We start from the raw sequence: 15,076 nt of genomic DNA, 5'->3' as shown, positions 1-15,076 counted from the left end.
CTGTAGCATAAAAGGACAGAGCAGGCAGAAGTGTTTGCAGAGAAAGATTTTCATTTAATGGAGAATAAGAATGACACAAAGCTTTCTGAGAAGAGGGAGAAAATCAGTTTGCTTAAAGATCTCACTAAACAAATGCTATAAAATTATCACCAGTTCTAAGTCTTTTCTGAGACAGACAAGGTATTTTATGATCTGATGACGTCAAAGTCAGTAAAAGACATGGGTATTATCTGATGATCTATCTTCCTATTCTCTACATGAGAAGAAGGAGTGGATAATAATGTGTGTGTACACATAAAGTATTTCAGGAAATGACCTCTATAAACTGATTCTGAAAATCAGTAATAAAACACATTCCAAATAAAGGGAAAAGCAAATGAACATATACTGGGAAAGGGACTTGTATCCAACACAGACTTTAAAGGCAGGAACACGCATAGCAACTGATTAAATACAAGCGCTAAATTAAATGATCATACAAATAAAGGATTCCTTCACTGTAGAGTACTCACATGCAGCATTCTATAATGGTTTGAAGGTCTTACCTGTTTTATACAGTAAGAAATCTTACAGAAAATACTTAGTAATTATTTTAACAGATAAGCTTTTGAAAAACTCTCTTCACCCCATACCCAAACCACTTGTATGTCAGTCTAGCTAAGAGTTAAAGAGATTATTTTTAACCAAACACAGACTTGTCTAAACCTTGTACATAATAGCTTCATGTAGGCAGGTCAGCTAATTCTCACATCAATGAGTCTAACTTACTCTGCTTGATCTACTCCAATTATACTGTATAATAAACCAATTTCCTTTAGAAATACAGTCATCCTCCCAATATCAGTATACAATCCCACTGTCAGTGGGAGATTGGTTCCAAGACCCACCTAACATAATCCAAATCTGTGGGTGCCCAAGTATATAAGATGATGTAGTATTTGCATATAATCTATGCATACAACCTTGTACATTTTAATTGTCTTTAAATTACTGATAATAAACTAGTACAATGTAAATGCTAGGTAAACAGTTGTATACTATATTGTTTAGAGAATAATGACCAAAAAAGTCTGTACGTGTCTAGGGCATATGCAAATCTTAAAACTTTAGTATCTGTATCCACCTGTGGAACCCACAGACATGGAAGGCTAACTGTACAACATGTAAAATTATACTGCTACTTGAATAGTAGAAAAAATTTGAATTTAGCAGATTATCTACTAGCTCTTATTGTAGTATTACATTCTCTTCTCCATTTACTTACCATACTTGAAGGTGGATATATGCCATGGGGCTGAGATTGTGCTTGGACAGTAGCAGCTGTATGCCCTGGGACTGTACCAGTAGAATGTGTCTGTTCATGTTGGGAACCATATGAAACTGTCTGTTGGCTGCTCACTCTAGATTCTGTGAACACAGATGATCCCTGACCACTGTCAACTGTCCCATCAGCTGAAATTAAAAACCAAAACCAAAAACAAAAAAACAGAAAGACAAAATTACAAAAAGAGGTTCATATTTCCCATAACATTTTAAACATTACATTAGGGTTAAGTGGTTGTTTGCACAAACCTGAACTAAAGAAAAAAATTAATAGCAGTCATATTAAGTAAATTTCTACATTTAAATATGGGATCCATTTGGAAAAAAATTTCTAATATCCTTTAAAAAAATTCTCTGGTTATCAAGAATTTTGAAGGGAGGAGGGGGTGAAGGGAGGGCAAGGGTAAGGAGAAAAAACGAGGACCAAGACCTGTCATGTAAAGGTACAAGATCCCAATGATGAATATAACTGTACTGTATACCTAAAATGTACCAATAGACTCAATGAGAAAAAAAAAAAATTTTTTAAATAAAAAAAAAAAAAAAAAAAAAAAAAGAATCTTATCACTTGAAGAGCAAGGGAAATAAAATAGAATATTCTGAGTTAAGCCTTAAGTTTGATCCAGCTTTCAAAGTCTAAGCTGTGGGCTCTCAATATTAGGCAGTTAATTCAATCAATAACTACTAGTCTCTAGCCTCTATGCTATTTAGATTTGCTGCAAGAGTTGAACTAGATTAACAGATTCGATTTTGAGCACCAAAATTTGTTGGTTGTTCATTAACTGTATTTATTTTAAATTACTCTGAAAAGTAGAAATCTACAAACTGGAATCTCCCCAAATACTGGAACTTTTGAAATATCTTATATTCTGATCATATTTCCTCAATGTCTTATGCTTCTATTAGTCATGGATGTAAGAATCAAAAGTTTCATAGTGACTACTTCTAATTCCTTTTATGTTGAATTTGTAATTTAAAACCAAGAAGCTACTCCAAAACAAACAAGATAAAAAGTCAATTCAGGGGCCCAGGTGTACGTCTGTGATAGAGTATTTGCTGAGCATTCTTGGGGTCTTGGGTTCAAATCTTTAGCACTAGGGGGGAAAAGGCCAAAGAGAATACCATCAGCATATTTGTACTTCCCCACATACTTACATAACACAGATATACAAGGTTGCTGAAACTGTAGTTGTTGATGCTGATCTGCCTCAGGCTCTTCTGGTTCTACTTGTGTAGAAACTGAAGCTGATGTGGTGGGAGCAGTAGGTATGCCAGTGTTTGCAGAAGGGAGTTGTTTGATTCCTGTCTGGGAAGCATTTGATTGTTGTTCAACCTGCTGTCTAAGACTGCTCTCTTCTTGTTTTCTTTTTTCTTGCTCCTCTCGTACCAACTGGCGCTGTTCTCGTTTTCTCTTAATTAATGACACTCTGTCTTTGATAGCTTTAGCCATAGTCTTGTGATCACCTTCACAAACATACCCAGATTCTACCTACAGTATAAAAGGGTATAATAGAAAAAAAGCAGGATATCAAAAGAAAACAAAAATCACATTGCAGAAAAGTAGAGGAGGAGAAGGAACTACTCTCAGGACTGGTCTTAACCAAACTGTGAAATTATTGGTTTGTATTACACTTCCCCAACACTGTGGTAGATACTGCAGAGTGGGTGCCACCATCTTTGTAGAAACTCCCAGGGTAGGTATATCTTTTCACTCAAGACAATCAAAACAAGGGTCATCTAAAACCACAGTGCTCACAGTATTTTATTCTATTCACTCTATTTCGGACTCATATGTAGTCATTAACATGTGTTGCTTTTATTTCCTTTCACTAGGCAAACACTTATCCATCCAGATAAAACAACTACTACAAATACCTGAAAACAAATTTAAAAATCAAAAACCAAAGAAACTTCAAATACAAAAACCCACCAATAAAAAAAAAAAAAAAAAAAAAAGTATTACAAAAAAAAAAAAAAAAAAAAAAAAAAAAAAGTATCTCTCTCATACCTGGCTCCTTCTCAGGGGCAACTACTATTAAGTGGTTCTTATAAATCCTAGCAGAGATATTCTATGAGTATCTTTGCATAATAATTGACTATTTTACACATTACATCAAGCCTAAACATGATGGTTTTATTTTGGAAAAGGGATCCTAAGACATATTTGAAATATGGATACACCAAAGGGTGCCTACTAATAACTGATCTTATACTTCCTTTAAAGTAAAAATAATTTATAATCATGTCTATTCACAGAATTTATCTGACTCAAAGGCTAACCAATATTTTAAAATATGACTTTCATTCTAACTGACGTCTTATACAAATTAGAAGTTGTTCAATCTTATACTTTCAAAATGATTTAGAATGCATTCTAATTTGTTCTTTATCGCATCCTTCTCTATGTATATTTTCTCCTCAAATAAAAACAGCTTTTAAGGATTCCACATCCATTATAAAAACAATGCAAAAAAAGTACAAAGAAGGGACTTTTTTATGCTAATGGGATATGCCACATACATCACTTCATAAACTACTTTTTTGCTCATCAGTATCAATGTATATAACTCTACATCAACTTTTAAATGGTCGATTAGTGCCAATTTACCATTTCTTGAGCCACATCTTCTGGCACATCTCTCTCCAAGTCAAAGGAAAACTCAATAGCTTCATTGTCTTTGTATTTTCCCTTTAATTTCTTAATATCTTCAATACGCAGCCATAATTTAATTGCTATCTTTTCTCCATCATCTTCTTCTGCTAATTCTACCCGTACTCCTGTTTCCTCCTGGAAGAAGGCATGGTTCAAAAGGTCTTTGATGGAATATCTTCCAAAGAAAAAGAAACAAAAACAAGATGTCATTAACTTGAAAAGATAATTTTCTTTTTGAGATGGTGTTTCAGCATGTTGCCCAGGCTGGTACTGAATTCCTTAGCTCAAGTGATTCTCCAGCTTCAGCCACCTGAATGTTGGGACTGCAGGCATGCATCACTGTGCAAAGCTTGAAAAGATAAATTTTTAAATATGGCTGATTATTGTTACTTACGTAATAAAAAAAAAAAGACTAAAAAGGGAAGATTTATAATTTATTTCTACATTATTCCACTTGAATGGCTTGTGAGTTGTACTTAAGTTACCCAACACCATAATGATCTGATTTATGAGTAAGAACTGATAATGACTTATTTTTAAAAGCTTTTTTACTGTCACCCAGGTTTGTGCTGAACTTTTGATTTTCCTGCCTCAGTCTCTATAGAGTGCACCATCAGATAATGACCATTTTAAAATCATGCCTCGTCAAAGCTTGAAAAAACTACATAATCATATGTATAGCATTTTAATTGTAAGTAACAAAAAAATCCTCTTATGTATGACCTTATCTAATCCTTGAATAACATTCAATGAGATATCATCTCCTAATGATTAGGAAATAGACTCAGAAAGGTTGAGACCTTGCTGATAGATTTAAAATTTGTATATGATAGAATCAAACCAAGATCATAATTTCTACTTTGATGCTTTCTACCTCAGTAACCTTTATTTACTCTAATAAAATTCTTTCAATTCCTTGTTCAACAATTTCTGGATTAGGCAAGCAGAAGGCTAATTGTAAAATAATACTAGTAAACTATTCCATCCAGAAAAGAAACAGAGTAATATGTTTTAAGACCCAAAACAAATATTCCTTTGTTTACAAGAAAAAGTTTTTAAACAGATTTAAAGACTCAGTGTACATAAAAATAGAAACCCAAACCAAATAATCTCCTAAAATGTCTTAAAGAGCATGATGTTTTTTCTTCCAAATAAGTTATGAAAGAGAATATGAGACTAGAAAAGTGAAGATATGGAATTCCTCAATGTGGCTGATATACCTGATTAGCTCCCACTCTTCAGGAGGTAGATTATGCTCAGTTACAATTTGTATTTGTACTAGGTTGGTGTACTTTTTCCTTTTGGGCAGGTATGAGAGGATGGTAAAGGTAGATTATTTTTCAAAAACAGATACTGGACCCTTGCTGTGCATAAAGGGTTATGAACCAGCTATATGGCAGATCAGATACTTGCCACTCCTCTGAGAAAAGTTTTCTGTTAGTATAAATGCTAAGCCAGATCTCCTCTTAAGCTTTGGGCAAAGTCCTCGCTTTACTCAGAAGAATTTTGATGTTTTGCTCTTCTTCGATTCTGGCAAAATGACAGGAAATCCAGATATGTGTAACTGAATTAATTTTAAAGAGCCAATGTTTTGGCACTTCCTCCAATGGCTGCAGTCTTTTCTGAGTATGTACTCCTTTGCTTCTGCTAAATAAATCTGCTTATGTCGCTAATAAAAAACAAAAAACAAAACAAAAAGAAACCAGCACCAAGATTTTATTTTACTTTTTAGAATTCAATGGATATAGAACCAAAGGCACAGGTTTGCTGTATTAGGGAATGAACTCTACTGAGTTTTATAAATTATAGCAATGCTACAAGTAGCTCTCATCAAGTGTGGAAACTATGGTTAAGATAGTTCTGGTTTGCTTAACCTTCACTAAACCACAGTTTTCAGACTGTTTCAGTACAAAGAATGTGAACAGCATTAAATCAAGACAGCCCTGTTTTAAAAATATTACATAGCATAAATAGAAAAACTAATCACAAGTATTAAATATCCATCAGATTGCGTGTTGTATTTAGAGGATATCGTGTTTTGGGTTTTTCAAGCAACACCAAGTCAAAGGAGACAACTTACCTTTCATCTTTGTTTTGTCTTATGCACCCTTCAATAATTTCCTTCACTTCAGGAATTGCTACTTTATCAAAACTGGCTGGCTTCACTCCCTAAAAACAAAACAAAACAAAAATAGCCACAAAAACACACTGGTGAAAGTAGGGTCTTTGAACTTTGCCTTTAATTTCTAGTTAAGTTCTACAACTATTACCACCACCACCCCCTTTCTGATTAAGCTGCAGGAGCAGATCTGCAGGATCAGAGGTGGATAATTTGGCTTCTCACAAGAAAACAACAAGGAACTGTGTGAAAATGGGGTCACTTACTTCCATCCGTGGCAATGAAAGTAAAAACTTTTTCCTAAGGAAGTTACTGGCTAAAATGAAGGCCAAGTGTCCCAAATGGTTAGTAGATTTTTTGTTCAACTTTGTATGTTAACATCTCAAAGAGGCAGCCTCACTGAGCTAAAATCCCTGGCCCAGCAGCAATTACTATTTTGAATGTTGAACACACATATGGTTATAAATTCACACAATTTGGAGGTACTCTTTCAAAAACTCAACTAGTATATAATGAGTTAAAGGCTTACACTGGTTTGGCACAATAGCTAAAGAGTTATCTTATATAAACAAAACATTAAGCATAAGGTCCTAAATTCTATCCCTGGTACCGAAAGAAAAAAACAAACAAACAAACAAAAACCCATAATATTAACAATGATACATCAGACATACATGAAATATAAGCATTGCAATTAATTTCAGAAGAATATTCATCACTACTCTATGCAATGCTAACTAGAGGCTCATTCCGATAGTTTAGAATCTTTATAGTAGTATGTTCTTTGAAAATAAAACTTTGCCAATGTGTGGAAAATAAGCATAAGATATGAGAACAAACTATTAAAATAAAAACTCAGTATTTATTCCCCTCTCACTTAAGTGATTATATGGATTATGAGGTGAAGTAGCTACACCAATACATTATCCAAGTGGTACTATACATCTATTAACATAGATGGAGGGCATCAAAAAAAAAAAAAAAAGGTGAAAGAGATGGAGGGTATGTTCAGAAAGTTTACTGCATATATATAAATTCTAATCATCTCTATGGTCTCAGTGATAGATATATAGTCAAAATTGTAGTAAAACAAAATTGCAGCAATTTAATAAATCACAGAAAAGTGCATAACCTTTCATAGATCTAAATGAAATACAATAGTTCTTACCGCTATTCTTATAAATAACATTTTTAAAAAGATTACTTTATGAAATTGTTCGCTGAATATTTTGTTTTATATTTGTTTTTTACAATAAACAAGTAAAACTGCATAAAGTGAACACAGAAAACAGTGGTGTATGCCTGTACTTCTAATGCTTTGGAAGGCTGAGGCAAGAGGGATTCAAGTTCAATTATCACCTGGGCAGCTTGTCAAGACCTTATTTCAAAATACAAAAAGGGGGCCCGGCGATTTGGCTCAGTGGTTCTGCTGCCTGCCTTGCAAGTACAAGGACCCAAGTTCAATGTCTGGTACCAAAACAAATGGGAGGGGGAATGTAGCTCTGTGGTAAATCATCCCAGGGTTCAATTTCCAATCCTGCAAAACAAAACAAAACTTAAAAAAAAAAAAAGCCAACAATTTCATAAACTTAGAAAAAAAGAAAATATATATATTTTTTCTTTAAATAAGAATAATGGTAAGAACTACCTGAAATGCTGTGTAAATTTGTAGAACATTTACTACTAGCAAAAAATTATCTGACAGTTTGGTAAACAGGTTGGACTGTCCTATATAATTGAATGCTGCAAGTAAAACTAGTTCTCTGGCCGGGGGTGGAGGGGGTGGGGGTGGGTTCCAGGGATTGAACTCCTGTCCTTGTGCTTGCAAGGCAGGAGGAGGAAACACTGAGCTAAATTCCCAGCAAGACGATTCTAATGTTACTTTTAAAAGTGGCTGAAGAGAAAACAGAATTTGATGAGGAAAAAAACGGTCCTTCTTCCTTCAGTACATATATTTCAGGGAAATGTGTTTGGCTTATTGGTGAGAAAATTCTACATATTAAATTAATATAGCAAACGTACTGATCCCTTCCGTTTCAGTGTAGCACAGGTAAACTGGAAAAACAAAAAGATTTAACAACAGAAGATTGAATTCAGTACCAACAGCAAAGCAGCAGCAATCCTGGGCTTCAGATTTCATGTCTCACACATTGACTCAATATATGTTCAATTTATCTACCAAAATTCACAGAAATGGGAATGAAATGTCTTATTTAGGTTGAATTTAGGTTGAAAGGTCTTTGAATTATTAGATTTGCTGATCCAACACTAGTGAAAGGCAATAATAATAAAACAGGGTTAAAAAGGAAATAACTCTTTAACTTGCTCTTATTCTTGACTTTTCTAAATAATCTTTTTGTTAATCCTATTCATGCAAATATACTTGTCTTTACAAATAAGAATCTCTGCCTGCAAGTAGGAACAGAAGTTGAACACAATACGTAAAAGATAGCACACAAAGCCAAACTTGTACATACTTTAACTCAAATCTATTAATCTATTAGGTTATACTACTCTCTCTCTCTTTTTTTCTTTTTTGGTACCAGGGATTAAACTCGGGTCCTTGTGCTTGCGAGGCAGGCGGTGGAACCACTGAGGCTACTCTCTTAAACTATAGCTATGACAGTGACTACCTTTAAAAGTATATAGTTTCATAAACTAATAAAAATATTTAGATGCAACTGTTGCCTAATATAAGAAAAAAATTTTACCAGTCAGCTATCATCAAGAAATCAGTATGATCAAATACAGTACCTAACTTTTTGAATAAGTTGGGGAGAAGCGAGAATTTATAAATTGTGTATTAAAAGATGATCAAGTAAAGTGTGTGGAATAGGAATGACACTAACCCTGAAGTAATCTACAAAAAAGTCAACTGGGAAGTTGAGACAGGAGACAAATTCAAGTCCTGCGTCGGCAACCCCTAGCAAGACCTCTCAAAATAAAAAATAAAAAAGGACTAGGGATGTGGCTCAGTGATAGAGGACACCTTGGTTCAATCTCCCAGTTGGTCGGGGGGGAGTTAACTGAGACAAAATAGACACTTGTTGAAAATAAACAATTACATTTTTTATATACTTATTATACTCATTCACAGGCTTCTGCTTGACATGAGAACTCTGTACTTTTTTATAACTGTTAGTTAGTTAGTTAGTTATTGGTACTGGGGATTGAACTCAGGACCCTGCACCTGCGAGGAAGGCGGCAGAACCACTGAGCTAAATCCCCATCCCTATAACTGATAATTTCTAAGTTAGGCCATATTAGCCATGATTTTTAGCATCAGAAAGAACAAAATAACAATAACAAATGTTTTTATAAAAAAAACTATCTTACGTCCTTTTAGTTTATGTACCTCAGAGATGGCTTCAACTTAAAGCCAGACAATCCTCCAAATGCCATCCTTTTCTTTTGCCTTGATATAGCTCCCACTCAGTCTTATTTTAAAAAGCAAAGTACTGCTCATCTATCATGAATGAGGGTAAAAAACACAAAACCCAAAGAGTATGAAGTTATATAAACTGGGCTAATCTTACATAGACTAAAACTAAAGCTTATTAAGGAGACACAATCCTCTCACTCCACTCTCCCAGAGTGGCTCTTTGAGGCCAGCCTAGGCTACACAGTGAGTTCAAGCCTAGCCTGCACTACATAGCAAGGCCCTGTTTCTAAAAATATAAATAAGCAAGCTAGCTAGCTTAAACTCAGAATAACATTTAACTATCTCTTCATTAAAGTAGAACTTTTTTTAACCATTCAAAATTGAGAAAAGGCCACCTCCTCCTCACAAAATACAGTACATAACATTATGTATTTTAAAAAGCACTCTGAAATTAACAATCTCAGTACTTAAACTAAAACTTTCTACACAATGTCATCCAAAAAGCTACACTACGGCCTTAAAAATAAATTGGAAATTCTTACCCACCTCACTTTCACAATCCTTTTGAGGGCAGCAGCAGCAATGAGAATTTATGATGACAAATACTGAGCAAAAATCTTTCTTTGTAAAATCCATCCAAAAAGGAAAGAGTAAGACTTGTTACAGTTAGAGAAAAATGAAGGGAAGTCAATATGATAAACTAACAGAATAACTTAGCCCACAGCACAAGGAAGACAAACATCAAAATCAGACAGAGGTATAGATTCTTGTTTAGCAACAGCCATGCTTTCTCAACTCTTAAACTTCAGTTTTCTCCGTCAGCCAACAGTCTATTAGATTAGCCTTGTAGACTAAACTACATGTTGAACAGGCAAACTATTCTAACACGGTTCCTCTCCAACAGCAACAGAACCCTTAAGCAAAATGAGCTTTTTATTTGCTCAGAGCTCCACCTACTGCATCTACAGGTTCTGCCTTCTTGATATCAAAACCTATCTTGGATGCTTACTTGTATGTACTAGAAACCCATTTGTAGAAACTTCCTCTTCACCTTTATCATGTTGGAACTATGCTTTTAAAAAAAGGGGAGAGGGCTGGGAAGCCCTTGCAAGCATGAGGTCCTGAGTTCGATCCCTGATGGATGGATGGAAGAAGGAAGGCAGGCAGAGGGAGGGAAGAGGGGATTAGCATTCAATGAAAGTACATAAATTCAAAAATATGTAGCCAAAATAACATGGGCCAAGGAATCAAAAAACTAGGGATGAGTTCTCCATTCAACCTATCACATAGTAAGTTTGTGTGACCTAGACCATACATCTTAAACTCACTTAAAAAGTAGGGGTAATACCTCCTGTTTACCTAATTTAAAAGGTAGCAATATGAAAGTGAACAGTCTTTTCACTCCCAGAGCATATTTAAAAAACAAACAACTGAGAATTAGCATACAAAAGTGGTAATAAATTTTTCTATTTCCTTTCACTTCTATTAAAAGTCTCAACAGGGGGATTGGAAATTTAGCTCAGTGGTGCTGCCACCTGTCTCACAAGCACAAGGTCCCACGTTCAAGCCTCCGTACAAAACAAACAAACAAACAAACAAACAAACAAAACCAAACAGGATAACATATTTCATTTGCTGGACATGGTGGTTCATGCCTGTAATCCCAAGCACTTGGGAGGCAGAGGCAGGAGGATTGCCACGAGTTCAAGGCCAGCCTGAACTACATAATGAGTTCAGGGCCAACCGGAACTACAAAATGATACCCTGTCTCAAAACCCCAAAAGTCTCAACAATCACAAAGACATTTTCACTTGCTGGGGAGAGCTCATGGACCCAAATAAAAACTACTTTGAATTTAGTGATTCAGGTACAGTTTTTCTTTGTGACATTAACAAAGACAGTAGAAAAAGCAACACTCATTGCATAGTTACAATGTGTTAACAAAAGGAAGTTTTGTTCTTGTAACTGTTTACAGTTGAATCCCAATCCAAACAGTGGATGCTAAGGCTTCAATCACCAACACTTGCATAAGTTAAGTGCTTGGAAGCTACTTGGTAGGAATACTTCTACTCTAAATGTTAGAAATACATGAATCCTAATAGGCTATTTCAGAGTAGTTGCCGTTAATCTCTGGTTCAAAACGGTTCATCATTACTAAGTAGTCTAAGATGTCAGTTGTTGGACAGAAATACAGCAATGTGTGCTACAGAAATGCAACATTATCTTTAACTTAAGTGTATGAAGAAAACAGCTAAGGACTATGTTTGACTAAATCAAAGAGCTAGAAAACAGAATATGTCTTGTTCTTGGCTTGTATTAAAGATGTGGGTAGGTTAAAACTCTACCAGGCAAGAACCAAAACTAAATTGGTGTAAAAAAAAATTTTTTTTTTTTTACAAAAGTATGATGTTGAGACAAATAACTAGTTCTGTTTTATTACCTCTTCTATAAATTTAGTGTTCAATATATACAATAAAAATACCATTCGCATACAGATAACAGTTTATATGTCTAAAATAATTCCTCTTTCAAAGTCGGCACCTTTCTCTGAGTTTCTCCCATTTCTTTCGATGACATCATTAATATTTTGATGGTCCAGAACAGAATCCTTGGTGATTCTTAGGAGTTCCCTCTTATTGCAATATATAAGAATTAGTATTGTCTATGAACTCTTGAAACAAAGATGAATGTTCAAAACGGATGGCAGACTGTTCTGATACTAGTATTCCTATTGTTTCTCCACCAATCAAAGCTCTTTTACTGGCTTCTTTGTGACCTCTCAAAATCACTATTGCTGGGTTTTGGCTTTATTTATTTATTTACTTTTTGTACTCTAACTGTGACTGACAAATTTCTGATTACTAACATCTCATCTCACTCTTTTTAAATTTATTTTGTATTAATTTGTCTGTAATACATGATAAACACAATCATTTGGGGGAACTGGTACATATACATATAACATCTTGATCATTTTTATTTCCCTTTTCCCGCACTCTTTCCTCTTGTCTCCTTCTCCAGATCCCTTTTCCATCTCCAAAAAGTCCTTGTTTCATACTATCTCTCCTTTATTTTGCTCTTTATTTATACTTTGGGTTTCTCATATAAGAGAAGCTGCAATATTTAACATTCTGTGTCAGTTCATTTCATTTAGCATTATCATCTCAAGATCCACCCATTTTCCTACAAATGACTCAAATTTATTATTCTTTATGGCTATACTCCATAGTGCATTTATTCCACATTTTCTTTACCCATTCATCTGCTGATACGCATATAGACCACTCCCACAATTTACCTACTATGAACTGTGCTACTTATATATGGGTTATGTATGCACCACCAATATGATGACTTTAACTCTTTGGGGGAAATAACTAGAAGAAGTATAGTTTCAAATAGAATTACTATTATTAGTTTTTTGAGGCATCTCCATACTCATTTCTCTAGTAATTATACTAGTTCACATTCCCACGCAAAATGTACAAAGGTTCCTTTTATTACACAATTCTTCCAGCATTTGCTATTTTTTGAGTCCTTAATGATAGCCATTCTCATCAGACTAAGTGGAATCTGTGTTTTGATTTGCACATCTCTAATGGCCAAAGATGCTGAACATTTTTTCATGTACTTATTGGACATATGTACCTTTTCTTTTGAGACATGTCTAATGAAAACTATGGTACATACTCTGGGAAAAAAGTGAAGAGGATATCAGAAAATGGAAAAACATCCCGTTGCTGGATAAGCAGCATTTCACTGAATACTTAATGCACATTTCTACTGACAAAAATACGCTTCCAATTCCCTCCCTTTTTTTTTTAGCGAATTGAGTCCTATATTTTAGGGTGCACCTCAAATCATACAATACACTCTAGAATGCAGCAATTACAAAGCGTATGTCTCTTAGAATTCAGTATGTGGGTTATTTCCATGATACAAGAAAACTCAGTACTATTGACATGTATTTAAATATGGAAACCATCCTATAGTTTATCAGTTTTTATTTTATAGTCTACTGTCTTGTGAATTAAAGATCAATCAGGATTGATGAATAAAATCAGCTTTCTGGGGAATTCTATACTTAATCTTAGCCAAAAGGCCAAGAAGCGATTTTCTGGGGAATTCTGAAATGAGAATTTCACAATTGTCCCTTAGCATCTTAAACCTTTGGAATTGATATTCCAACTGTTGCCTTTACTTTTAAATCACTGTAGAGTAACAGAATGCTTCTCAATTTCATGCAAAATGTTCCTAAGAGACAGTCAATGATATATAAAGTTTTCCTCTATATTTACAATCCAAATTTATTGGATAGATACAGCCACAAAATTTATTAAAAAAAAAAAACAACAACACTCCAACTAATTACAGGAGAGTTTTAATTCTAGGACAGCAAGAAAACAATAAACTAGAAATAAATAAAAGAAATAAATACAAAGTACCCCTCAACTTTCAAACCCTGTCTAACTAGGAATCAGTCTTACTAGTTCCTTACAAAAAAAACCAAAAAAGTGAATGGCCATCTGTTACATAACAACTAAAAAGAATTTGGCCTTAACGGCTTTCATTCTGTTTTTCCCAGACAGAATGTTCAAACCTTGCAATCCAAAGGGTAATGGGATCAGTGATAAAGTCAAATTACACAAACAAAGTAATTAAAAATCCCCATTATTTCTAACTTGGCTGTTGTAGGGCTGGATTCAGCCAGATTCTTACTGAATGTACCATTAGTTTACAGGAATTTGAACATACCTTATGATCACACTGGAAACAAGGCTGTTCAAATGTCCTACCAAATTGAGCTGGCTCTATCAAAGAAAATTAGCTTGCCTCATGACTCCCCAAGGTTCATTACTCTCTGGATACATGAAATCTGTGTATTGCTCCAACCTCAAATGCACTAACCTTCATATAAAAAATTGATGACATTATGTGCTGTAGTTTTTATTCTTTCAGTAGCAGACACTTGCACTACACATGTTTTTGTTTTTACTTGGATCTTCTCACTACCAATTGCATCAATTTTCAAGATAACAAGGTCAGATCACAAGTATAGCATGTAACTAGATTTTTTTTGGTGTTAAACAAGAATCACATACTCATACACCCTAAACTTTTTCCCTCAGTTTTCCCCTTAAGGTCTAGAAAAAAATGTTTAAAAAGAATAAGCCAAGGGTAAAAATCTTAAGGTTTGTATTAATGTCATGTCATATTTCCTTGATTTCTGCCTCCATTCTCTGTATGTTCTTAGGCCAAATGGTCAGACTCTATTTTCTTATCTATTTATCCATAATATAAAAGCTAAAATAAGATAGTACCCATAAAGCACATTGCAAGGTGACTGAAGAGATTACAAATAAATATTAGCTTATTTAAAGTTTGACTTTATGGAAAATTCATTCAACGCATTTAATTTGATGCAATCTGCTGAATGCTACTAGTTAAGAGAATAGAACAAGAACAACTTAATTTCATTACTAAACATGTCATAATGATGTTAATAATAGCAATATCTAACAAGTACTGTACATGCCTAGCATTTTGCTATGTTTTATATTATGCTTTTCTCATTAATTCTCAAAAAAAAAAAAAAAAA

General features: G+C 34.2%; 1 protein-coding gene across 1 annotated transcript in view; it reads right to left on the bottom strand.

Moving 5' to 3' along the window:
* Window positions 1-15,076, bottom strand: part of Wnk1 (WNK lysine deficient protein kinase 1) — a 132,074-nt gene that overhangs the window by 41,660 nt on the left and 75,338 nt on the right. Inside the window, exons 6-9 of the mRNA XM_010630660.2 lie at window positions 6,057-6,145; window positions 3,932-4,151; window positions 2,479-2,812; window positions 1,265-1,452 (exon numbers count right to left, since the gene is read on the bottom strand). Of these exons, the coding sequence (XP_010628962.1) occupies window positions 1,265-1,452; window positions 2,479-2,812; window positions 3,932-4,151; window positions 6,057-6,145 (831 nt within the window). The remainder of the gene's footprint in view (window positions 1-1,264; window positions 1,453-2,478; window positions 2,813-3,931; window positions 4,152-6,056; window positions 6,146-15,076) is intronic.

Source organism: Fukomys damarensis, unplaced genomic scaffold (genome assembly GCF_012274545.1).
Source record: "Fukomys damarensis isolate Sample0158 unplaced genomic scaffold, DMR_v1.0_HiC HiC_scaffold_5, whole genome shotgun sequence".
Lineage (NCBI taxonomy): Eukaryota > Metazoa > Chordata > Mammalia > Rodentia > Bathyergidae > Fukomys > Fukomys damarensis.
The sequence above is the reverse complement of the archived record's forward strand: the minus strand, read 5'-3'. Positions and strand labels throughout refer to the sequence as shown.